The 24,852-nt window shown below is 39.2% G+C and overlaps 1 protein-coding gene across 1 annotated transcript in view; it reads right to left on the bottom strand.

Annotated features, from left to right (window-relative positions):
* slx4ip (SLX4 interacting protein) overlaps positions 1-24,852 on the bottom strand; it is a 46,943-nt gene that overhangs the window by 10,837 nt on the left and 11,254 nt on the right. Inside the window, exons 4-7 of the mRNA XM_032552417.1 lie at positions 23,978-24,067; positions 23,644-23,770; positions 7,865-7,933; positions 2,621-2,709 (exon numbers count right to left, since the gene is read on the bottom strand). Of these exons, the coding sequence (XP_032408308.1) occupies positions 2,621-2,709; positions 7,865-7,933; positions 23,644-23,770; positions 23,978-24,067 (375 nt within the window). The remainder of the gene's footprint in view (positions 1-2,620; positions 2,710-7,864; positions 7,934-23,643; positions 23,771-23,977; positions 24,068-24,852) is intronic.

The following is a 24,852-nucleotide window of genomic DNA, read 5'->3' as shown; positions in this document are numbered from 1 at the left end:
TTCAATGAAGTAAATCGTGAAATAAAACAACATGCTGAAAGTCCCAACTTGATGCATTTAACAGACAAAAATTTTAACAAAGTCTAGTATTTTGGTCTTGTCAAATGGAAGTTATTAAATTTGTCTCGACAGACTCACAGCCAGGAAAAAACAAAATTGCTATTTTGTCCCAGAAGAGGATGGGAGTGCACAGTAATCCTACATGAATAGGATCCGCGATGGATGCCATGATGTTACCTCAGTTCCTTCACAACTCAGCTCCTCTGACCTTATAAAATGCTCTCATTTGTCTACATTTCCACTGTGGTTACAGTTTTTCTTCTGCAAGTCACACAAACTGAATCCTGACAAACCTGAAACTTCTTTAAACACGCAAATGTGGTAAAATAAAAGTAAAAAGCAGAAAAGTTTTTTTTTTTTGTTTTTTTTTTGAAGTCTCGCATGCAAATGCTGTCAAGTATTGTGGAATTACAAACCTTCAAAAGCAAGATCAAGTCTGAAAGAAGCTCCAAAGACCACATTCATCTTAGACAGCAACATTATTATAGTTTACATGAGAATTCTGATTTTTGACGTGCATTTCAAGTTAAGAATAGAGCAAGAGGAAGTGAACAAAAGATTCCTTTTGTCATGTGAAAATCCTTGTGCCTCTCTGTCTGGTATCTTTCCCCTCACAAACACGGCTGAGCTAGTGAGAGCCCCACCACAAAACTCCCACCCTCCAATTCCCTCTGCTTGTACTGTATGATCCCAGTGTACCACATCCTGAGCAGAGAAACGCAATCGACAGCAATGCCTCCTTGAACTGGAAAATTGGTTACACAATCTGAACTCTTCGTCGACGACTATGCAGCTTGACAAAAATATTACAATCGCTGCTTTCATTGGAAGTCGAGCTGCGGAAAAGGCTGAGGTATTTAAAAAAAAAATCTAAATAAAAATCTCTCAGAAAAACAGCAGGCCACTTATCATGGGATGGGAAGGCGGTGCGATGTCTGTGCCAAGGTGAGAGGCTTCACTGCCAATTCCCAAAATACTCAGGGGGGCTTTCAGGATCAAATATACACTGACCATAGGACAGTAGATTATATTAAAAAGGAAAAACAGCATTTAGACTGCAAAATAAATGTAATAGTTCTCTGTTAAAACACTAATGATGAAGACAGTTTACTTGTTTTAATCCACCCAAGTTAAAGTGCTTTACAAAAGTATTCACACCCCTTAAAATGATCCATATTGTGTCACAACCACAAACGCCTTTAATATGATTTTATATGACAGATGAACACAAAATAAATTTATAAATGGTTTTCAGATTTTTAAAGAAATTTGTATATGGACCCTTTAACTCCCAGGTAAACAACAGGCTTTATACGTCAACCAACAGGTAAACAGTGGCCATGGCTGTTTTGTGAAGACCTCAATTTATAAAACTAAATTCCAAAGTTTGGACATCTTACTGAGCTCTGTTCTCTTCCTCCACTGAAAAAGGAAAGAGTTTGGCTTAACTGTGAACCAACCAAAGCATGGTTATCCCTCTAAACTGACAAGCCAAGCATTTAAACAGGCAAGGAAAAAAATGTCATAGTGACACTGGAGGATCTGAAAATAATCACTGAACCACAAGTAGTTTAGCACTCCACAGATCTGGCTTTTATGGTAGATTGGCAAGAAAAAAGCCACAGAAAGTCCTATATGAATTTTGCCACAAGCTATGTACAGGACACCAATCCTACAGTGAGCCATAGTGGTGGCAGCATTATGCAATGGGAATGTTTTTCCTCAGCATAGATGATGGGGCGATGGATGTGGTTAAATACAGACAGAAAATCTGCCAGGGGCTAAAAAACCCAGAAAACTGAATATTGGTCAATTTAGACCAAACCATTTCAGTCTGTAAATGGGTCCAGTCAAAGTCCAGACCTTAAACCAATTGAGAATCACTGGCAAAATTTAACAGACTGTCTTCATCTAATCTGGCATACTCTGGAAAGACAGGATGGGCAATTGGAAGCTGCCAATAAAAACTTACGGCTTTACTGGTAGCATGATGAGGATGAAACACAAACACACTGCACTTTTTTAGATTTTTATTAATAAAAGCTTTAGAAACAAAGAGAGATTCATTTCAGTTCACAATTACGTACTACTTTGTTTTGATCTATACTTTAAAATGCTCCCCAAAACATTAACATTTGTGGTTGTAGAGTGACAAAATGTGAAATTCCTGAAACAATCAGGGCTGACTTTAATGCCAAAATGAACTTAGAAGTGTAGAAAAGCTTTGCAATTAGCTAGTTACAATTTGATAAATCTCTCTTTTAGCAATATAAAACTATAAAAATGTAATTAATGTTTCATGTTTGATCGTGGTAGGTTAGACTTGATCTCAAAAAAGGCGACCCTGAACATTTTGACACAAATCTCTTTGTATTTTCTTTTCTAGGTCTACAAGATGCTCCAACAGAGTTCAAACCCCTTGTCCTGTAGTAAAGCAGACCACTATGCATAAAGGGAGAGAACAATTTGGCAATGAAACTCTATAATAACACACAGACCAATGCTGAACTTTTTGCCAAGCAACTGGAAGGGGAAATAGAGGAGTATAAACAGCACTCACCGCGGCCAGGCTCGGGTTTCCATGGTGCACCGAGGCATCTTCTGGGCAGCTCACACACACGACATATCGCTCAGGAAACAAACGCAAATCTGAAAGCAGGCAGGGAAACAGCACACATCTTAATAATGTGGGCTTACCTCTAATTATCAGTCCATGTCAGACAGGAGGAATTGTGGTGAAAGCTTGAATTAACATCTACAAACTATTCATCACACAATGGGAGCTTAAATATATCCAGAACTTTATGAGCTGAGTAAACAACATAGAAATAGTTTACATTTTTACATTAGCTCTGGGTTTTGGAGTAAACCTACAGTTAAACTGATTTCAAAAGGAAATATGTCCACTTCAAAAACTAATTTTGTTTTATGTGGCGCCATATAATTTTTTTTTAAATATAAATCAAAGAAAAACAGATGAATGTAAAACCTAAGCTAGAATCTTCCTTCAAGTAAACAATTTTGATGATGGCAAGTTAATGAAAAACCAACACAAGAAAGGATTTTTAAACATAAAGGGAATAAATCTCTAACTTTCCAGTTTGATTAATTTTGTCTGTAACCTTTTAATTGAGGGCTACATAGCTCATAAGCTCAGTTTCTAAATCCTCTTCAATGATTTTCCTCATGTGTGGAGGAGAAGTATTACTTACATGTACTATGTGTATGTGTAATATTAGACGTCTACGCAACTACTGCAAAAAACGTTGTGACAATTTCTGGCAAGAACTGAAAGCACTAATAAAACGAGTCCGAAATCTTCTTTCCAAGTCAGGCAGCGTTGGTCGCAATAGCAAACACTGAATAGATGCGGCATTTGCTTAGTTTTTATATTCGGTTCGTCCAATCTCCTTGGAAACAATACATTAAGCAAGAGAGAAGGTCTCATCACCTTTTATGTCCTCACCCGAAATACACCTTTGTAACAAATATGAGAACGCTCATGGAGGACGACGGATCCACTGAGATGATGGGGAAGAGAAAAGTGAAGAGTGATATCATGCAGTCCTATTGTTCAGTAAGATTTTTGAAGACTGAGGAGATCAGGAGATCCGGTTTACAAACTTCTAAAAAAAAGTAGAGTAAGAGACTTCAACAGTCTGTAGATAGTATAACTCATTTTAATATTCTATCGTTCATGAGCAACATGCACTGCAGCCATTCAAGACCATTTAGAAGATGTTGCCTTAGGGCCGGGTGTCCAAAGCCCGACCCACACATAATCATTCTGCAGCTCTCAGAATGATTATGTGCGAACCTCCAGTGTTTTTTGTTTCTTCTTTTTAGTGTAAGATCTTAGTAAAAGTTGGCATGTTCTCCCTGTGAATGCATGGGTTCTCCGGCTTAGGTTAATTGGTCACACAAAGGTGTGTGTGGTCGTGGTTATTTGTCCTGTTGTGTGTCCCCCTGATGGACAGGGACACACAAAGTCCCTGGACCCTGTCCAAGGTGTATCCCACCTCTTGCCCAATGACTGCTGAAAATAGCAACCAGCCCACATAGAACACTGCATAAACAACCGGGTAAAGATGATGGATGGAAATTATAATCTTCTTAAAATAGGGTACAAGGTTAAATAAAATACAGCAATTTTTAATGAAAGGGAGACCTTTGTGTACACAATTCATTAAAGGGGGGGTTTTATGTAAAGTCGACTTTTAGGAGCTTTATATCATGTTATAATGTTATCCCTTTATCAAAACATACCTGGAGTGTTGTTTTAATTCTTATGTTGCTTTAATTCTTGCTCATATTTTTGAGATGCCTTTAATCTCTGGTGGCAACTGTTCAGGGTGCCTAAACGTTGGCTCTCCAAGTTTCACCTTTTCCACAAAGCTCCTCTGAGCTTCTACATAGCAGAGCTCCCCTCCACCACAGCCCCCCAATCAGCACCTTCAGACTAGCAGCAGCAGCAGCAGCAATTAGCAAACAGCTGGTAGAACTAACAGCACATCTGCTGAGTTCATCATAGAAACTACTTCTCCTAAGAACAGTTGCAAATGTCATCATGGAGGAGAACCATGTCATGACATACTGAAGACAGAGTGTCGGAAAAGTAGGAGCTTTTTAAAGAAACAGACGCCAATTACAAGGCGTTAAATTGCAAAGTCACGTTTTGTATATATAAAATTTTTTAACTGAAGGTACATAACACTGCCCCTTTAAACTCAGATAAATAAGTACAGCAAGGGCGTGCGGTGGTGGCGTAGGGGATGGCGCAACCCACGTTTGGAGGCCTTGGGTCCTCGACACGGTCGTCGCGGGTTCAATTCCCGGACCCGGCGACGTTTGCCGCATGTCTTCTCCCCTCTCCTTCCCCCTTTCCTGTCAGCCTACATTCATGTGGGGGACACTGGAGCCCACAAAAGGACCCCCTGGAGGGGTACAGCAAACATTTTCAAAGAGAGTGTGACCCATTTTCGCTGAGTATAGCATAAACAACTTTCAGGCGACTTCAAGAATTCAAAGTTTAGACTTGTTTCAATCAAAGCGGCTCAAACATATTCTACACTAAAACAAGTTACCCAAATAAGCAGAAGATGCATCTGCGGTTCTCAAAACAACTTCACCAGCAGATCTGATAAATCTTTTATTATTCTCTAAAGGTTTTCAAGGTTTTTGGCGATTCAGTCTTAAAAGTAGGTTGAGATCTTGTACAAGGTTTGTACCAGCAGATTTTCAGGTAAAAAATGGTTGTGGCCTTGCATGGGTTTTCATAGTTTAAAACTATTTAACATTGACAATGTTGTAATGACAATATAGATTACAATAAATTCTTCATGAAGATATGTTTGTGATATGTGTGCAGCTTTATTAATGGTGCACTAATTGTACACAAATTCATAGGGAAGTTTGCTTTTCTTTCTAGTTCATGCTGCTTTATGGTTTTAATCAGAAAACAATAACTACAACTGGGTTTCATGTTCGGCTGGAAGATCTGAAACATTGCTGCTTTGCAGTATTGTTTCTTTGCCTTAAACTTGAAACCTAATTATCAAAATCTGCCTTAGATTTGACACCGTTTTCAGTAAGAGAACAGAACACTTAAAATGCACTATAGATTACTTAATAAATTATATATATATATATATTTAAAAAGAAGGGAAAAACATGAAGACACTTGAATGGACTGAATTGTTGGGCCTTAACGATGTATTTGAAGTATCCATTTTTTATAGAGTGAGCTGAAATATAAAACGAGAATAAGAACAAAAATAAGTATAAATTGATTGTGGATTTTTCTAGTCCACATTCACATTACATTACAATGTAATGCAGATTCAAATATATCAATACATCCCGTCTGGATGAGCTTCTGGGTTCATTCCTGTTGAATGATCGTTAGTCATGGCAGAAAAGGTTTGCCACTTTTGAGAACACAACACATTTTAAACAGAACTGAGGTTCGAGGTTTGGGAAACACATTCAAGAAACTTGATCTCTTGATTCCATAATGAGTTTTGATGTGTTTTGGGGGTAATTGTCTTTTTGGAACACCCTGTTCCATCCAAGTTTTAATTATCCGACCTAAACTGTTGACCTCTAAACAAAGGAAATTAGTTTTGATGTTCAAAAAAAAAAAAGACAGCAACCACCCAAGTGCAGGCCTCCTATGAACAGGAAACTGCTGGCACACCAATACCCACAGAGAAACCACTTTTACTTCAACACTGACAGGCAGAATGCCAAACAAGAAATAAGCCTGCTGCTCCTAAAGAGATACCTTTATGATTGACGTGAATTTGCAATTCCCAACTGAGCAAGTCAAATGCATTCTGGAGAAGATTTTATACATAAATACAAAAACACTGAGCTAGTTAGCCACAAAACCAGAAAGTATCTTTGGATTAGTGAGGATGAAGCTTCCAAACTTAAGAACTCTGCGCCAACTATCTGGCTTGGTGGTGGTAGCATGATGCCATGCTAGGGGTTCTGATGCAGTGGAAAAATTCAATGAAATAATGAGGAGCATCTAGCAGTGGCATCCAGTCAGGGAGGCACTTTTTTGTGTATCATTTCAAAATTTTTAAATGTTGAAATTTATGCCCTGCTGTGCCTCACCACTGGAGGCACTTATGCAAGCAGCTGAGGCATGTCCATTGCTATCTCTCTTAATATCACTAATATACATCTTGGATTACTCAAGCGCTACACGTGAGTAATCCACGTATAGCATCTTAAATACACAAGACAGTCTGTCTTATGTATTTAATGAATGTAAGTGACATGTTTAGACTGATCGGCCATACATGCAAAGTGAAAATACGCAAGGTGATGCAGAAAGTACCGGGCCGCACTGATAGGGGGCAGTGCTGAGCCCTAGTGTTGAAGATATTTGTGGAGACGTATAGGTGCGGGGACTTTATATACAAATATAGGTAAGATCATAATTTAAGAAGAAACGAGATGAGCCATAAAAAAATGTGAATAAACAAAATCTTATTTGACCATTTTGGTGTTATTTTTCGTGCTCTTCCATTGTTAAACTGGAATTAATTAAAGCACAATTAAAACCTGTAAAAAAACCCTACATTATTTCAAAAAATTCTCAAAATCATTTTAGGCAGAAGAACTTAAAACTTCCCAAAAATACCTGCTTATTGGAATGAACATCTTTCAACTGTTATCAAACTTTCAGAATGTAATTATAATAAGAACTTCTTACAAATGCAATTTAAAACTAATTACATGTTTTGACGTTAGCTAACCACATGTGTAGGCCGTAGTGAACTCAGCAGACTAAATTTCACGACCTTTGACCCCAGAGGACCAGGCCTAATTTGATCTGTGACGGACCTACTGAAAGAACCCGTCATTTTACTCTGCAGCAGGTCACCGTTGCCCCAACATCCAGGCCTCCGTCCTGTGGGAGCAGATATTAACTTTACTGACAGGAAGAGAACCATGTTGGTCCCATGAAAAGGTGACCAAGGGTCACAAGCACTATATGGGCCGTGAAGATAGATTCCCACTGCCCTCCATAGACAGTCGCACAGTTCCTCTCTCTCTCCTACTCCTTGTAGCCTCTCAAGGGGGCTATTTTAACGGCTGCCTGTTCTCAACAGCACCCTAAGCAGGTAGGGACAAGACATAAAAACAAGTGGGGGGGAGAAAAATCAACACGAGAGCTGCAGATGACTTGCTCTTTCTGTGGGAAATTTGGCTGAAAATGAGCCTTTGAGACAATCCATTTCTGATTCTTTCAAATGGGACAGGGATCCATAAAAACATGTAGGTCACATACCCTGCTCGACAACACATCTGAGATAGGAGTGCCGCCTCAGGAAATTTGCCACAAGGTTGAAGTTTCCCCCTAAGAGAGGCAAAGAGAGACAATATTTATTTCAGCAGGAGTGTACGTGGAGGAGTTTATGTTCAGAAGAAGTTCACTGTGCATAAATATTTTCTAAACAATAAGAAAAGAGGTTAATTAATAGATCTGCATTGCCTTTGCATTTTGTTAAGTTACAACCACAAACCCAAAGTTTTCTTATTAGGACTTTATGTGACAGAACAAACAAAGTAGTAAACAATTGTAAAGTGAAAGGAAAAAAAACATGGTTTTCAAAGGGCACCGTCCAGTTTTATTCAGTTCAACTTTCCTGATACACCTACATAAAACTTGGATCAGCAAACTGTAATTCAATCTCAGCATAAACACAGCTATTCAATGAAGCCTGAGGGGTTTGTTAAAGAAGTTGGGGAGTCTTTTAAGCACTGTTAGGTTATAAAAAAAATATTCCAAACCCCAAATATCTCCCAGAGTTCTGTTCAATTCAGCATCTGAAAATAAAATGGGGGTTTGGCACAACTGCAAAGCAACCAAAACATAGCTTTCCACCTCAACTGGCAGAGTAGGCAAACCTTGACATTAAAAAAGTGTCAAGAGGTGCCTAGTAATGCTAGAAGAGTTGAAGTCCATAGCTCATGTCCATAGGTCAAGACAGCTGTTGTTGACAAGTTTTGAACTATGGACTACATAGAATCAAAACTGTCACTGCACATTAGGGATGTCCATGTGAGACTTTGGTCACGGGAATGAGTGTAAATGAGTTGCTAGATTGCAACAAACATGATTTGGTTTCACTGAAAGCCAGCTCCGTGTAAACGGGGCCTAAATTTGTAACATGGCTTGAGAATATACACTCACTCAGTAGCCATTCCAGAAAAAATGAGCTTTTGGCAGGAAAAGATGACTTCACTTCACAAATATGTGCTATTTTCTGAAATTTGTGACTGTAATGTGACAACGTGCAAAACTTATAGCGGTGTGAATACTTTTGCAAGGCACTGAAAAGGTATTTTTTTAAATTCTTCGTTTTAATAGCATTTAAGTTTAGAAGAAACAGAAAAGTCATGTGTCGAGTCTCCGCTCTGGAATGTTTGTCACAGTGTTTAAGATGCACTGGGCAGAAACTGTGGCCTGTTGCCTAATCTAGCAGGAATTTGTTGACTAAAAGCAAAGGTTTAGCTGACATGCAATTCAGTTGTTCTTTGCTTCTCAATGCTGGGAAGCTGACGGAGGTTGCTTAGCCTTTGACACCCTCCCGGTACCCTCTGCACCTCTTTACACCCTGATATACTAAACTGTCCTTAACTTTGTCACTAGTTCACTTTCTGATTTTGTGTCTTTATTTTCAGACTACAGCATTAGGGGGAGGATTTTGGTATTTTGCCTTCAAATAAAGGATTACATGTCCTCCGTAGTTTGAGAAAATCCTGACCTTTTGGACTCCAGGCTCTTTCAAAAAGTCCCTGGATAATGTCAAATATGCACTATGACTTGCATCAAGCCCAAAACAAGACTGTTTCGTTTTTGAAAACTGACATTTTAAAAGTAGAGAGCTGGGGTTTTTTTATTTTTGCTTTTGTATTTTTTGTTTTGCCCTTTGGCAACAACACAGACAAACATCCATACATTTCTTTTAAAAACCTGGAATTATTTAGGGAAAGTCTCCTCCCAATGTTGGCTTACAGCTGAGACAAGTATGCCCCCACACACTGAGTGTGTATGGGTGTCTGACACAAACAGCAGACAATACAAACCCCTCTGGCTCAGAAACAAATCCAAAGAGGAAGTTGTGGACATTTCTCTGTGGCTCATGGAACAATTCACACCATTTAATTGGCTTTTTGTAAAAAGAAGCTGGTTTTCAACAATGATGAGCAGCTTGCGGAGCCACAAAACTGCCACAGGCTTAACTTTATAAAAGGAATCAGCTCTGATCTCTTTGTTAGTGACACTGCAGAAAACTAAAGAAATCGCAAATTTAATTTATATACTCTCTATGACATCAATTACATAAACCACTACACAGATGCCAGCAGTTTTGTAGTAGTGAAGATGCAGAAGATGTATTTCTATCTTTAGTTTGAGAAACTTCCACCGAGAAATAATCTTTAATAAAATCCGTCATGGCACAATAATTGCCCCCCTGCTGTTTAACCTTTCTAGAACAATGTATACTCAATCTCAGTTGTCAGTCCAATATGAATGCATGCAAAAATGTAATTACAGACATTACCATACAGTATTTCAAGTGCTATGCCTTAAAACTCCTCTATCCTATAAAATATTTGGCCATTTGGAACGGGATTTAATTATCCTCCATGTATTCATCTGATACAGAGCTTAGCGATCCAGATCAGAGAGCTCAGGGACGGTCTTGTGAAAATTGTTATGATGATGCAAAACAAAGAGAGGAGAGAAGGAAATGCGTCATTTGTCATCAACTTTTCCCTAGCATGAGAATAGCAACTATGGTTATTTTATTTTTTATTATTTTGCGACCCCAACCGTGAGTTGCACTTCCTGCTCATTACATGATGGCAATATTAACTTGGTCCTCGTTCACCCAGTATTTTATTTGTTTCTCGGTTGTTAAAGTGACCGGTGGCTAAAAGAAAATGCCTCTGTGTCTTGTCATTTATACACCGAGGAAAAACAAAGCCATAGATTACTAAAAGTTACTAGAAACTCTGATTAACTTAAAATAACATTTGAATAAAAATCATTTACGTACCGTAAATGATTTTTAAGTGGATGATTTAAATTTTAAGTGGATTGTGAGAGTTATCAATAATTGTGCTAGGGTGATTTTGTTCCTCAACATAGATTTTCTTTCTCACTAAATAAATGTACTTAATGAAAAGATCCTCAGTGTAAAACAATGTTATTGTAATAAAAAGATCATTTTTAAAGCTTTTTACTCATCTTACAAAGGGTAAGACTCAATTTGTTCTTGTCATGGAGTTCATGGTGAGACAAAAACATCCTCTTTTCCCAGGTTTGTAATCATAATCCTCGTTATTCAGTCATTTCTTAAATTAGATTAGCCATGTAATCCAGGGCTGACTAATGTCTGAGAGATAAAATTATTTATTCAGTGAAAAAAAAAAACTAAATGCTCCAGCATTAGCAGCATTGGGTTACAATCCCCCGTTCTGAAGCATGGCAAGCAGCCAAATTACTGTGTTTGCTGAAGAAAAGTTGGGGATTTACAGGAGTCTTTTACAAACCGTTTTATCACCCAGAATCAGTCTGTGTAATTGCAGCACTTACAATCTAAGGCACAACTTTGTAGTATTGGGTGTGTATCACAACCTGAATTGGAATCAAATTGCACTTTTAAATGTTTTGGTGTATTTCATCCTGTTTTAAATTCAGTCTTTTCTGTTATAATGAGCAGCAGAGATTACATGGAGTCAAATGCTGGGTTCTGTGTTTTGATAGAATATTTGTATTTATTAATGCCTGCTGGGTTTTAGCCGCAGACATGAGTTATGATTTATTTTATATAGTGTTTTTCTTCCAGGCTTGCAATGCAACTGGTCTCAGTTTTAGTTGTTTTGGCAGAGCTGTAGCTAAAATCTAATGCTCGGCAGATTATAAATTAAAACTGTATTAGAGTGTGGACAGGCTATTGCCATGACATCCCTGTTAAAATACAATTATTTATTATATGTCTCTTCCCAAGCACTTCAACTCCTTAAAGCTTAGCATATGTTTATAAACATTTGCTTGATCTTGTCCTTGTCCTTCATTCATTGTAATGACTATAATATGTAATGAAATTTTTAAGTCCCCCTACAGTTAAAAGGATCAAACTGAGCAACTTTGCTGCACTCAGTTAAGCCTTCCTGTTATCTGTTCAAAGTGATGCTCTCTTTCAGTCTAAACGAACACTGTACATGTCTTTACATGTCATAGAGCAGACATTTTCCTTTTAAATAGTTTAAGTCCTCTCATTAATTTTAAAAAACTTACAGTTACTCCAAATAACTAACTGTGTCTCATCTTCCCTTAGTTACCACTTTTCCACAGATGAAAGCTGATGTTACAAATCTGGTAGCATACAAATAGGAGATAATTACTGAAATAAGAAAAAAGATTTAAATGCCATCAACAGCCAAATTCTCAGTGGATTTCTACATGATTGACATCTGAGACTTTGCTGGGTTTGGTCAGCATGTTGGTGCATTTGTACTTTAAGGTTAAAATTGCTTAAATCTACCTTAGTTCCCCTTGTAGTCTTAATTTGTACTTGGAGATTTCTCACAACTGCCATCCAGTATGGGTGTCATGTGCATAGAGAGCATAACATTTTAATTTGTTCTTAAGACGGTTTGTATTTCATCAAAGTAGCTCCACTTGTTGCGGTTTACAATCCTTTTTTGAAAGTGCTGTGGTTACATAAACAGCTGAAATATACACCACCTAGGGCACAGCTGAAATGGATGTCGTTAGCAGATCTAGTTCCTACTTTCTTGATAAACTGTAAGCAGCATAAAAGTTACAATTTATAAAACATATACATTTCTAAATCTCCATCTACAGCGTGCCCTCTGGTATTTGCAGAGGATTAACAGCCACAGTCACTTACGAATAGCTGAAATCTGCAAATGCTTGAGACCACTTCTAAAAACAACAAACTACCCACACCAAATATACCTTAATATGCATTAATGCAGACAGTGCAAAGTGTCTTAGCACTACTACAAATGCGAACATCTAGAGTCTTACTTATCTTCACTTTTTGGGGTACGGTCAGTCAGAATGAATGCCACCGCCAGATTGGCTGCTTTGCAAATGCTAGTCAATAGCGTGTCAAGTAGCATTGAGCCTAGCGTTTTTGTGGTTCCCAAGCTGTCTTTTTTCATTAAATATTATAGATATGCACTATGGAAAAAAAATCTGTGAATAGACCAGTTTTATGAGTCAAGTTCCAAAGAAAAATTCACAAATAGGCTGGGGTTCACTATCATTTAAAAGAATCTATCCTTCTTTTAAACAGAGCTGATAAGACAACTGGTTGGATTTAAGCATGTTATGAAGCAGAGCAAAAGTATCTAAAACGCAATCATTTGGTTTCCAAAGTTGCATCTGAAAAAACCACAAGACTTCTGCAACAGTGAAGAGTTGTTGGCTGTAAGCTGTAGCATTAGCTAAAAAGAAAAGCACATCTCACACCAGCTGTGGAAAGGTCATGATTTGACCTTTTCCTGTTAGAAGTGTTGCTGAGGTCCTCAGTGTTGCTTGGGACATCAGCACTTCTGAAACTCAATACAACAGCAGTAGGAGTTTAACCTGTAATCGGTGGGTTGCCGGCTCAGGCCCCCACTCTGTCCATCTCTGCCGTTGTGTCTTTAGGCAAGATACTTCACCGACCTTGCCTATGTGGCAGCCTTCCTTCTGTCAGACTGTCCCAGGGCAGCCATGGCTACAATCCAGTAGCTTGCCACCATCAGTGTGTGAATGGGAATAAATGATTTCCTTGTAAATCGTCTGAGTTTCTTAATAAAGTCCTAGATAACTCTGATATCATTTCATTTCATTAACATGATGTTTTGGACGAGATGATTAAAACAAATCTGCTTTGTCATGATAAACAAAACCTTAGAAATGAATTGTATACTAATACTAAGAAAATGCTACCATAATACTGCCTTATTTAGCTACATTGACTTGAAGAGCGTTTCTCTTTTTAGCTTATTAAACAACACAATCTAATAATAATAGACAAGCCACCATTCCTTAAATAGACTGTTATTAATCAAAAGGGGAAATAACATTAGAGCTCTCCATGAGTATGTTGAGCATGTTTGTAGTTAATAGCAGCAATCCTTTATTGGGGAAAAATCTGATATGCCGTTACTCCTTAAATAGCAAGGCAGCGGTCATATATCACTTGTTCTGGATATCTACCCGGAGAGGAATGCAGATCCATATCTCTGTTTTGTTTTCTATGCTCATTCTGGATCCGTGGGGCCAGGACCTAAGCATCTTTCATTCCTTATTCATGGCTCTTATGTTTTCAGAGGCTCTGATTCAGGCTGCTAGACATTTTAGCCGCATGTCTTGCTTTACAACTGTTCTCACTGCTTTTCCATGGTAGGTTGAGTCTGCCAATTCCCAGGACAAATTTGACAGGGATGTCTGAGCACAGAGTTGGGAACCAGTGCACCACCATGGCCTTAGACATCAGCTGTTGCTCCAACTTTTATAACATCCTGCAAAGCACAGAGTTGCTCTTGGCTCTTTGCCTGGGCTCTCTCGTGCTAAGCTTGCATACATGCTTTTCTCTCACAAACAGCTTGCTGGTGCCTCCTCTGGGAACGAGTGGCTCCTTTTTGCGGCAACTGCAGCCCACAATGTTGCAATACCCAGATCTGCAGAACAGACATTTTAAAAGGTTTCATTTGTAATTCATTATAGCAAAGATCTTCTTGCTTAATTGTTTTGAAATCCAATACACAGCAGTATTATGACAGGTCCGTCCAAACCGTAAACAAGTCGGCACGCCATGTTTTCCGAAATGTGGTAGATAATATTGGAACCGCTCATCTGAAGAGGATTCTGCCATCTTGTAATGAACCACAGGACAACTAAAAGAATAAAAAGTAAAACCTAGACTCCATTGGGTTGCTGCCAAGGCAAGATTACTGTACTGACTAAACACACACAGGCATACACACACTGCAGCTTTCACTCCTTCCTGGGAAAACAATGAGGGGAAAGAAACATCAACAAACTGAAAGCTATCCACAGCAACAAGGACAGCAAAATGGAAAAGACCAGAGTGAGAACCTCTCAGTTCGGGGTCAAAGGTAGGCTCCAGTGGGACAGACTTCATTAACTTCAGTCATATCCTGAAGAGATCATTAAAAAGGCCCTAGAAAACACTGAGGACTTCTTCTCATCATCTGCATTCCTGGCCGCCAGTGCTTTTGTGAGTAGTACAAGAATCCATAAAAGATTCAACTTTGAAATAGAGGATTTTCAAAGCAGATCCCAGCTTTGCATTATCATAATCGCCACAACTATTTTGTTTGTGCAAAACAGTAAAGCTTCAAAATCACTTCAATAATCTCAGACGTGAAATAAAGCAACACTTGACATCATCCAGAATTTTTCATTCTTAATGTCAAAGAAATTTCTGTTTCAAATTTTTTGGTAGGTTCTAAATAAGTTCCTATACAGAGATAGGAATGTGATGCAGTGTTTTTGTTATTGTCACAGTTTTGGGTTCCTAAACATTTTTTTTAGGTCAAAGTTCACACAGATGGATGAATTTGTATTTTTACTCAATTTGTGTTTCATTTGCTGTTCTCTGAATTTTATTTTTATTGTTTTGTTCTTTGTTTTATGTTATGACGGTTGGTGTAAAATGTGAAGCACATAGGTCAACTGCTGTTGTTTTTAAAAACAAATTTGACATTGACATAAAAGAAATTTCTACAGTTGTCTGGCTTAAGATATAGAACCAAAAAAATATGACGGACAGTTGGTTTGTTGGTTGGCAGAATGAACTAGCTTTGGATGGATGAATGGATGGATGGATGTTTTAAACCATGTGCTAGGAAATAAAACACAGAAATATTTCTAACTAACTTTTTCCAAGATTTATCCAGACCTCAAATATCTAAACCAAATTCTAGACTTTTCCAGACTGTGTTTGAAGCCTGCGTTACAGCAGCATCCATCAATGACTTCTGATTTCTCGGATTAACTAGATTTGTACCTCAAATGCTAAAAACAGACAAAAAGGGAGAGTTTACAGAAAGTGGACTGGATAAAGTATTCTTTAGAGACACTATTAAATACATTTACATTATTTGATCAGATAATGATTAAAAATAAAGAAAGAACCCACAGTCATGCTAAATAGACATCACATCCCATCAGGATATCTTCAGTTCTTGTGTTTGTTCCTTTATTGACTTTCGCACTGTCCACATTTCTATTGTCCGTAGAAATGCAGCAAACTCTTTGCGAACAGGAGTACAATCAGCAGGACAGTCAGACACCAGAGCCTGAGAATCCTGCTTTTTTGACATCTCTGCTTTGATGTTGCACTCCCTCCCCCTGTCCTCGAGTGTGGGTGGAGAGTTTGGGGGGCGCTTAGAGCAAGAGGCAGTGGAGTGGAGTGGTGAGGGAAGAGAGAGCCTGAGGAAGTTACCCATGTGCAAGTGGGGGCTTTCCTGGAAGGACATCACTCTCTCTGTGCAACTGTAACTACGGCCGTGGCGGAGTGCTGCGCCTTATCGTCCTGCGCAACGTCCACCTGAAACAATATTTGCGCATGAGTGTTCAATTTAACATTTGGGTGACCCCTTGATCGCAGTTACAAAATACGCCGCAGCATGGTAGCTCAGGCCAACCCATAATCCAGCATGTGACTAAAGTGGTGGGGAGCATTCTGGAGTGCAGAACAATTATCAAGCGAAAAGATGTTGTTTTTTATATATATATATATATATATATATATATATATATATATATATATATATATATATATATATATATATATATATTGTACACACGGGAAGATAATCTAACGAGGGAAATGCATTCACAATACGAAATACTCAATCATAATTATACCTCAAGCAGCCTAAAAGGCCACAAATCTTGCAAAATGTGGCCACCATTTATGCTTTAGAGCAATCAGAAGGAGGAGGACATTTTAAATCCTTTGGTTTGGTGGTGTAAGTGTGGAACACTTAGCGGATTTAAGTTATGCACTGCACCGGCCTTTAAAAAAACAGAATGAAGTCGCACTGGATACTAACTCTGCTAAATTGATCATCATTAAAAATGCTAATTTGTACATAAACATGCAATAATGAAGTAAAGGACATGAAGATAAAGAAAGGGAAGGTTCACAAGGTTGAAAACATTATGATAACAGACATTAAATGACTAAAATGAAACACCAACAGGAAGACATCTCATGTGCTCGTTTTTTTTAGAGCACAGCCCATCAACAGTGGCGTCCTCTCCAGCATTTCAGTAATTCTTGAAACAGGGCATTCTGGTCAGGCTCGGGTTCAACAGAGTGTGTGCCGTCTCCCAGACCAGATTGTGGTAAAGGGGAACAGTCACATGAATGTGATCCATGCTCAGACTCAGGCTTAGGCCCTAATTATATGGGAAAAAAAGAGTGTGGTGTGACAGCTATGGTGGAGCTTGTGGTTATGTCCTAAAAGACTCCAGCTGACCCTGTAGAAAGTAGAAGGGAAAGTGAGAATGAGATGACAAGAAGAGGACTGAGGAGCACAGAGATGGAGAGAGAATGGATGATGCATACAAATGAGATTTTTGTTGCTGTTTATATAAAACGTGCCTCCATATCTTTTAGTCATGGGCTGGTGACAGGTCTGAAGGTATGCAGAGCACTGAGGGTCCCTGTAAACTGTTAAAAAAGCTTTTACTTAGATCCCATAGAAGGTGCCAAAGTTTCTGGGGGAGGGGAAGGTCTGGCTGTACGGAGGGTAGTGCAGCTACCCTCCTACAGCTACCCAACAAGAAAAGCATTTTACCTCTTAAAAAAAATAAGAAAAAAAAATCTCTTTCAGCATTTTTCCAATGGGCTACATAAAATCCAAATCAGCTCTAGAATCAAGCTAGTACGTAATACTGTGTAAACAACAAAAATGAGTTAAGAAATTTTAAGAGAAAATCAAAATCCTCACAGACAGTCATGATGGACAAAGGAACAGCACCCATCTTTCGAACTGAATAAATGCTACATTAGAACTACAGAATTTAAGCTGTGTACAGCCTATCAGTAAAGCAGCAGACTGCAGGCTAGCTGCCAGAGCAAATAGTCTAATTAAGAAGCTAATATCAGCTTATTTTGCTGGTCTTGTACTATAAAAAACAGAACAGCAAAAAAAATGGATAATATATGCCTGTTAACTTTAAATTACCACAAAATTTTAGTGGGTGTTTTTATTATAAATTTCTGCTGAAGTCCATGTATTAAGATAATCATACCGTATTAATTGCTTTCCCATTTTAAATAAAAACAACTGCATTATGTTAATTATGTTCAGACTGTGAAATATGTTATTTTTACTCAGTGTAAGCATACTAAGAGAATCTCACACTGGTCCATACTTAGCCTCTTAGTGTAATAATATGGATTAGAGTTAGCAATGGAGTCAGATTGTCCTGTGTGTTTCTGCCTAGTAAGGCCAGAGGCTTACATGGAGGATTTAAAGAGCCACAGCAACACCACAAGCACCAGGGGGAAGGGGGTTACCCACCGAGGGGCCAAAGGAGGGAGAGCAAGCAGGGAGAGGGGCAGGCTGGATGGGATGGCTACTCTGATCAGGATCCATTTCCAGCCAGGGCCTTGGAATGCCTTTGTTCTAGTTACAGGTCTCCATTTTCCTCTCGTCCTAATCCCGGCCCGCCTCATGCCCAGTAACGGAGCAGGGGCAGGTAACTCTGCCACAGGCATGCCTCTCTATTTACAGAGCCGGCCCCCACATAGGAGCCCGCTCGCATATGTGGTTATAGATGAAGCAGCGCTGAGAGGAAGTCGAGTTTATGGAGGCTGTCGCTACCCAATTATTTATGAGGCACTTATTTTGGGATAAATCTAAACAGAAGTGCTGTTAAATCTCCTAGTGAAGGATTGGCAGATATTAAACTTATACTAAATCACACGGGATGGTATTTTTGTGCATTCAGAGCAGAGAAAATGTCACTTTAACTGAGATGTTTCTCCAGACTAGATCAACTGTTCCATCTTGGGGGCGTTAGGTTTTAAATAAGCCAAACAAAATTAAAGCTATAACCGCATAAAACAAACCACCTCCCATGTAGTGCTCAGACATCCTCCACATTCTTTAGCAGAAGAGAGATGCTCCTACATAAACACATTTTTCCTAAAGTAAAGACATCCAGCAACACTTGCGCTTTCCATGCAACGACCACGGCCAGGCCGCCTTAAGCCCCCTTCATAGGCCTGCCAAGAGGAGTCTGTGGTACACTGTGCAGGACTCGCAAAGCCCTCTCCCACGGCTATTAGTGACCATTCATCTGGGGAGCCTGGGAAAATGCCTCTCCAGCCTGCCGTGGCCATGGGGAAACAGGCTGGCAGGTGTTCCCTCCCCCTAAGCCCTGGCACCTGTGCAGGGAGAGGAGTAAGGACCCAGCTATGTCCTGTGCTCAGACGCGCCATAGGTACCAGTTTGCCACAGCCTCTCCAACCTGACAGGAGACTAGACTCTAAAACACAGCAATTCACTTTACCTGAGCTCTGCTGCACACAGAAAAGATCAATGTGGCGATTTCAGCAGACATCTGGTAATGTACTCTGGCGGTCTGAAATGGCCATTTAACTAAATCCGTGTAAAATTGAACCTCTCGGTTTACACTCGACCCACGGTAAACTACGGAATCAATATTGCATTACTTAAAATAAGCCTGAATCAGACTAAAACACTAATGTGTTGGATAAAATAAAAAGGAAAGGTACTTAATCACACACCACCTCTTAGATGCCTTGCATAAACAAGAACACTCTGCAGAAAACAAAACTCCTACAGAGAACTGTGAAACTTTTTGTCATAGAGCACAACCACAAGCTGCTTTTACTCAAATATCTTCCTGAATGACAAAAATGCCTTCCTCAAAGAGCAGAGGACCTATTATCCACTCATTTCGATCTGTAATTACACTGAGAAATGTGGGTGTGTTGAGCACAGTCTACCAGGGAGAATGCATGAGGCCTCTCCCAAGTTCCTCTTCCCTGGGCTACTAAAGCCCAACATGTCCGATCTAGATGTCCAGGAGCCAAAATGTTTGGTGGGAAAACTTCCTTCTGTTTATCTCTCTGAAGGCACAAATAAATCACATCAGTAGAAGTTATTTATCAAGTCTCAATTACAGTATCTGGGAGAAAAAGTATGGAAGAAATCTCCTTTTAAGATCTGATAACGCACAAAAAAAGCCCTTAAATTATTATGGCACAAAATAGTTTAGGTACAGAGTCTTAATTTTGTAAAATTACCACAAACCTCAATGTGTTTTGTTTGAATTTTATGTGATGGATCAACTCAAAGTAGTGCATGATAAATTGAGGGGAAATGATACAAGGTATTCAACTGTTTTTACAAATACAAAATCTGAAAAATTATGACATGCTTTTTTTTCATATACTTTGATGTCATATACTTTGATGTCACTAAATGAAATGTAGTATAACTGCATTCAGAAATTGCCTAACTCCATCTAAATGCCATGAGAATTACTGTTTAACAGCAAACGTGGAATAAATTCCTCTGATCAGTTGAAATAGTACATGGCACGTCTCCCTGCATCCCCACTGAGACTGGTGGCAGCATCATGCTGTGAGCATGCTTTTCTTCAGCAGGGATGGGGAAGTTGGTCAGAATTGATATGAAAACCAAATCAGATTAATTGGAAGCTGACTGCTACTGGAGATCATTCTTACCCAAAGCACCTCCTTCCACAACAACTTTCAAGATTCTTGGGTGATGAGTGACAATATTTACTTTCCCTTTGGGATTAATAAAGTATTTTTGTACTGAATTAAATTTACACATGCTCTCTGTCCAGTCTGTGTTTTGCAAAGAAGAACTTCAGTATGTAGGTGAGCAAAGTTAGTAGATACATACCCTAAAATACTTGAAGCAATACATGGCTCTAAATATTGACTCTGAAGGAATGAAGTCAAATGCACACCACACTTTTTTTCTATTTTTTACAAAATACTGAAATATTTAACTTTCACATTTATTTTATAAAAACCCAATAAAATACATAGCAGTTTGCAGTTGTGATGTGGAAAAGTTTAAGATTTACAAACAGCAAGGCAGTGTATATGTTAGTCCAATCATCCACAGAGAAAACACTGATACAAACGTTTGCTCTGAAGCGCTTTGGAATGCTTTAAGCTGTTGATGGCTCATTTGTAGTGCCAACAGCTGAGGCTGCTACCCTGTTTATACTGCCCCTGTGATTTCACACTGGCACTGATTCAAACGCTGCCTCACACAGGACCCACAATCACCACCGCAGCTCCTCTGGCCTATTCTCAGGCTAGACATCAGCACCTGACACTTTCTTCCTAATGCAATGACATACAGGACGTGTGAACATGTTTAGGCACATAAGCGCCTCCTTCTGATACATCTCCACTGTAAAATAACAGAACTTCAGTTTCAGTCATTGCCTCCGGATAGTTTGATCTCAGGTTAGTATATTATCTGCTAATAGAACAGACAGGCTCTGTATTTAATACTTAAGGAGGAGGGGGGTTGAGTATGGCGTCATGTTCCACTGGCTACCTTCATTTTGGCAAATCTGTAGGGAGCTTAATAATTTTCACATGCATATTTAACTGGTGAAATAGCGATGGTTCCCTTGTTCATGCAGTGGGGTGTATCTGTGTCAAATGGGGCTTCAGTCTGTGATCTTCATCATTACAGATTTCTGTCTCTCCTCCGTCTGTCACTGGGAATACGAGTCAGGCATTTCAGTAACCGTACACTGGCAGCCTGTTCACACCTAGCCCAGGGGGAGGATATAAACTCTGCAACACAGTCGCTCCTCTGACTTCCTCCACTCATGATCTGCATGTAAGTAAACATGAACAAGAAAAGCAGGTGACAGGTCTCCATAATTGCAAAGTGGAAGGAAAAGGCTAAGTTTTCCACATTTTTTATGTCTTTTTTTTTTTTTTTTACAACAAAAAATCTGAAAAGGTGGGCATGCATTTATGCTATCCCTTGTGAGTCAGAGCTGCAAGTCTTTTAAGGTATGTCTGACTGAAAAATTGCCCTATCCTCAGATTGGCTGAAGAACATGGGTAAACGGTAATTTATGTTTTTTCACTCTTGCCACACGTTCTCAAATAAATTCAGGTTTTACTTTGACTCGGCCATTTTAACAGATGAATATCCACCAATCTAAACTGTTTCACTGCAGCTGGAAGGTGAATCTTCGCTTCAGTCTCAAGTCTTTTGACACCTCTAACAAGTTTTGTTCCCAGGATTTACCTGTATTTAGTTCCACCCACCTTTTCATAAACTCTAACCAGCTTTTCATGTACCTGCTGAAAGAAAAATAAAGTCACATTCCCACAGCATGATGGCCTTTGATATGTGTTTATTTTAAGGATTAAAGTTTTAGCATAGTGTGCAGTGCTTTGCATGTAAAACAGTTCCCGTTTTGTCTCATCTGACCTTTTTCTTCATGTTTACTGTGTCACCCACACCTGGCTTGTGACAAAGTTTAGATTAGACCTTTTATAGCTTTCTGCCAGCCATCGCTCAAAGAACACTGTATCTCTCGTTTGCTTCTCAGAAAAACGTTCTCTAACAAAATAAGGCGGCCCTGACAGAACAGATGCGTTCATTCTTAGCTTAGATTACACATTTGGATTCTATTTACTCCGTTAACAAGTTGTTACCTCAGTTACACTGGATTTTATGTAGGGTTATTAAAGTAACGGTCATATGAGTTTCTGTGCAGCCGTTATCAGATTAAAAGTATGTTTTGAAATTTCTTTCCGCTTCATAATCATGCCCTACTTTGTGTTAGTCTATCACATAAAATCCCAGTAAAATACATTGAGGTTTGTGGTTGTAACAAAAAGAAATGCAGAAAAGTTCAAGAGGAACATCTTTGCAAGGCATGGTGCATGTGTATGCGTGAGAGGCAGAGATGTAGCCAGAGGAGAAACTTTATGAGATTGACTGCCCTGTAATCCCACTCCCACAGTGCTGCACTGCTGAGTGAGCCCAGTTTAACAGTGCTTAAACGCTACCTGTAACAAATGCGTCTGTCTTACAACGCGCAGCTGGAGGTTCCTTAAATGCTAGCCTTAGTTGGTGCTTCAAAGTCAAGTCTGCACGTCGCTGAGGGAATGTGCACACATTTAAAAAAGAAAGAAAAAAAAGAATAAATGACCTTAACTGACTCGCATATCTGCATAATTTGTTGATCATGCTCAATGACTGTGCAGGCAATAGCAGATGTTTTTGATTCATTTTCCACTCAAATACAAGCATGGGCAGAAAGAGTCCACAAATGTCCCACCAACAGGAGAGAAAACAATGCTTACTGCTTTACCAGATTTGCATCTTGTATGAACAAACATGGAAGACATGCCAAGCCAAACAGCGCAACACAATATAAAAAGTCTCATATCAGCGCTCGCCTCCACGGGTCACGCCCTGGGTGTAGGACTCTGCCGTGTCCCGACTGGTTGTGTTGTCTTTACACCCACACACCTCAGAAAAAAAATGAACATAAAAAATGGTTTTGACGGTTTCGTGATTCCTTTCCCATCCTGCTCATGATAATCGTTTCGGCACCATGATTTAATGGAGCAATGGTTTCCGTTAACAGTCAAAATAAATCAATAATCTCGCAGTTGACGGAAGACACACCTAAGACAAAAATGAAGGAAGGCAAAGATGACTTTATTTTGGAGGAATGAGGAAAAAGATGCGGGCGATTAGATTAGGCGGATTTTCCTTAGTTCGGATCTGATCAGTGAACTGAAAACCCAAATTCGAGAACCAGCCCCATTCATTTAATGGACTCAGCCCCTATTCAAAAGACAACAGCATCTCTCAACACAAAGTACTTCGTTTAAGGTAAGAGAAATATGCATTGGTGCAAAAATTAACACACCTGTAAGAAACCGAGAAATCAGTATCGGCCAGAAAGATTCTGATCGGTGCATCACTCTGGATTACCTCTCACAAAGAAGGCCGAAGCAGGGACCAACTCCTTCTTCTGTTTAGCTCGTCTTCTAACATGCAGAACCTCTTCATATTGCTTAACCCTCTGGTCCACTGGGTCGCGAACAAGGGATGCAACCTCCTGCAAACGGCAGAAGTTTGCCATGTAAATGTAGGAAGCTGCTAGGAAAGGTTTGAATTTAGACATAATTACGACAGGAGTCACAAAGCAGAAAAGAGGAAGTTCTACATGACAGGTAAGTACAGAAACTGTGCAAATGCCTGAAGAAGAAAAATTACCTGTTTTTTTTTTGTTTTTTTTAAACTTATTTACTTGCTTGGTTTGTACCTCAACTTGGTCTGTGGTAAACCAGCTGGTGGACTCGGGGCTCCCCAGGGGCAAAACATGTAGATCCACCAGCACAGCAAAGTTCCCACACTGTTATACAAAGAGAGAAAAATAGTCACAGGTTGTTGAGCACACAGGGAACAAAGGAAATCAGAGTGTAAGTGACTGACAGCAAGGCAAACCACAACGACCTCCCGTGTCCTCAAACACAAGCCTCAGGCCACTCACAGCATCATTCCCCTCACTCTCATTTTGCAGTCTAGCTATCTTTACCGATCTCTTTACACAAAAAAAAAGATATGACCCTGTCTGTTTCCTCATATTTTCCATCTCACAACACAAAACTATTTTGCAATAGAGCTCTCGCCTCCAGCCACAAGAGATTGCAGAAAGATGCTTGTTAAATGCAAAGGTTTTCTGTTTACTCTCCTTGCTTGCAAAGCATTAAGGAAAAGGCTGCAGAGTTTATAACAATGAGCTTCCAAAAGTATTCATACCCACATGTTTTTATGTGAAAGCCACAAACCTCAATGTATTTTGTTGGGATTTTACATGATAAACCAATAAAAAGAACAAAGTGAAGGGAAATGGAAACAGTGTTTAATTTACAAATAAAAACAGTGGAATGCATCTGTAAGCATCCCCTCTTCCTTTATCCAAAGTCGTCTTATAAATCAATTGAAATGTAAGTACAGCTGTTCTGTAAAGGCCCCACAGAGCTCTGTTCAATCTATTATTTGAAAATAAAAAGAAGATGATGCAATAACAATTTACCAAGACACAGGTATCCACCAAAGTTCAGTCTGTGAATTAAATCAGAGAAACAGCCAAAGGCGTCATGCCAACTCTGGAGGAGCTGCAGGGATCTACAGCTC

Source organism: Xiphophorus hellerii, chromosome 22 (genome assembly GCF_003331165.1).
Source record: "Xiphophorus hellerii strain 12219 chromosome 22, Xiphophorus_hellerii-4.1, whole genome shotgun sequence".
In the NCBI taxonomy this organism is placed as follows: Eukaryota; Metazoa; Chordata; class Actinopteri; order Cyprinodontiformes; family Poeciliidae; genus Xiphophorus; species Xiphophorus hellerii.
Note: the sequence above shows the minus strand (reverse complement) of the source record. Positions and strands in the feature narration are given on the sequence as shown.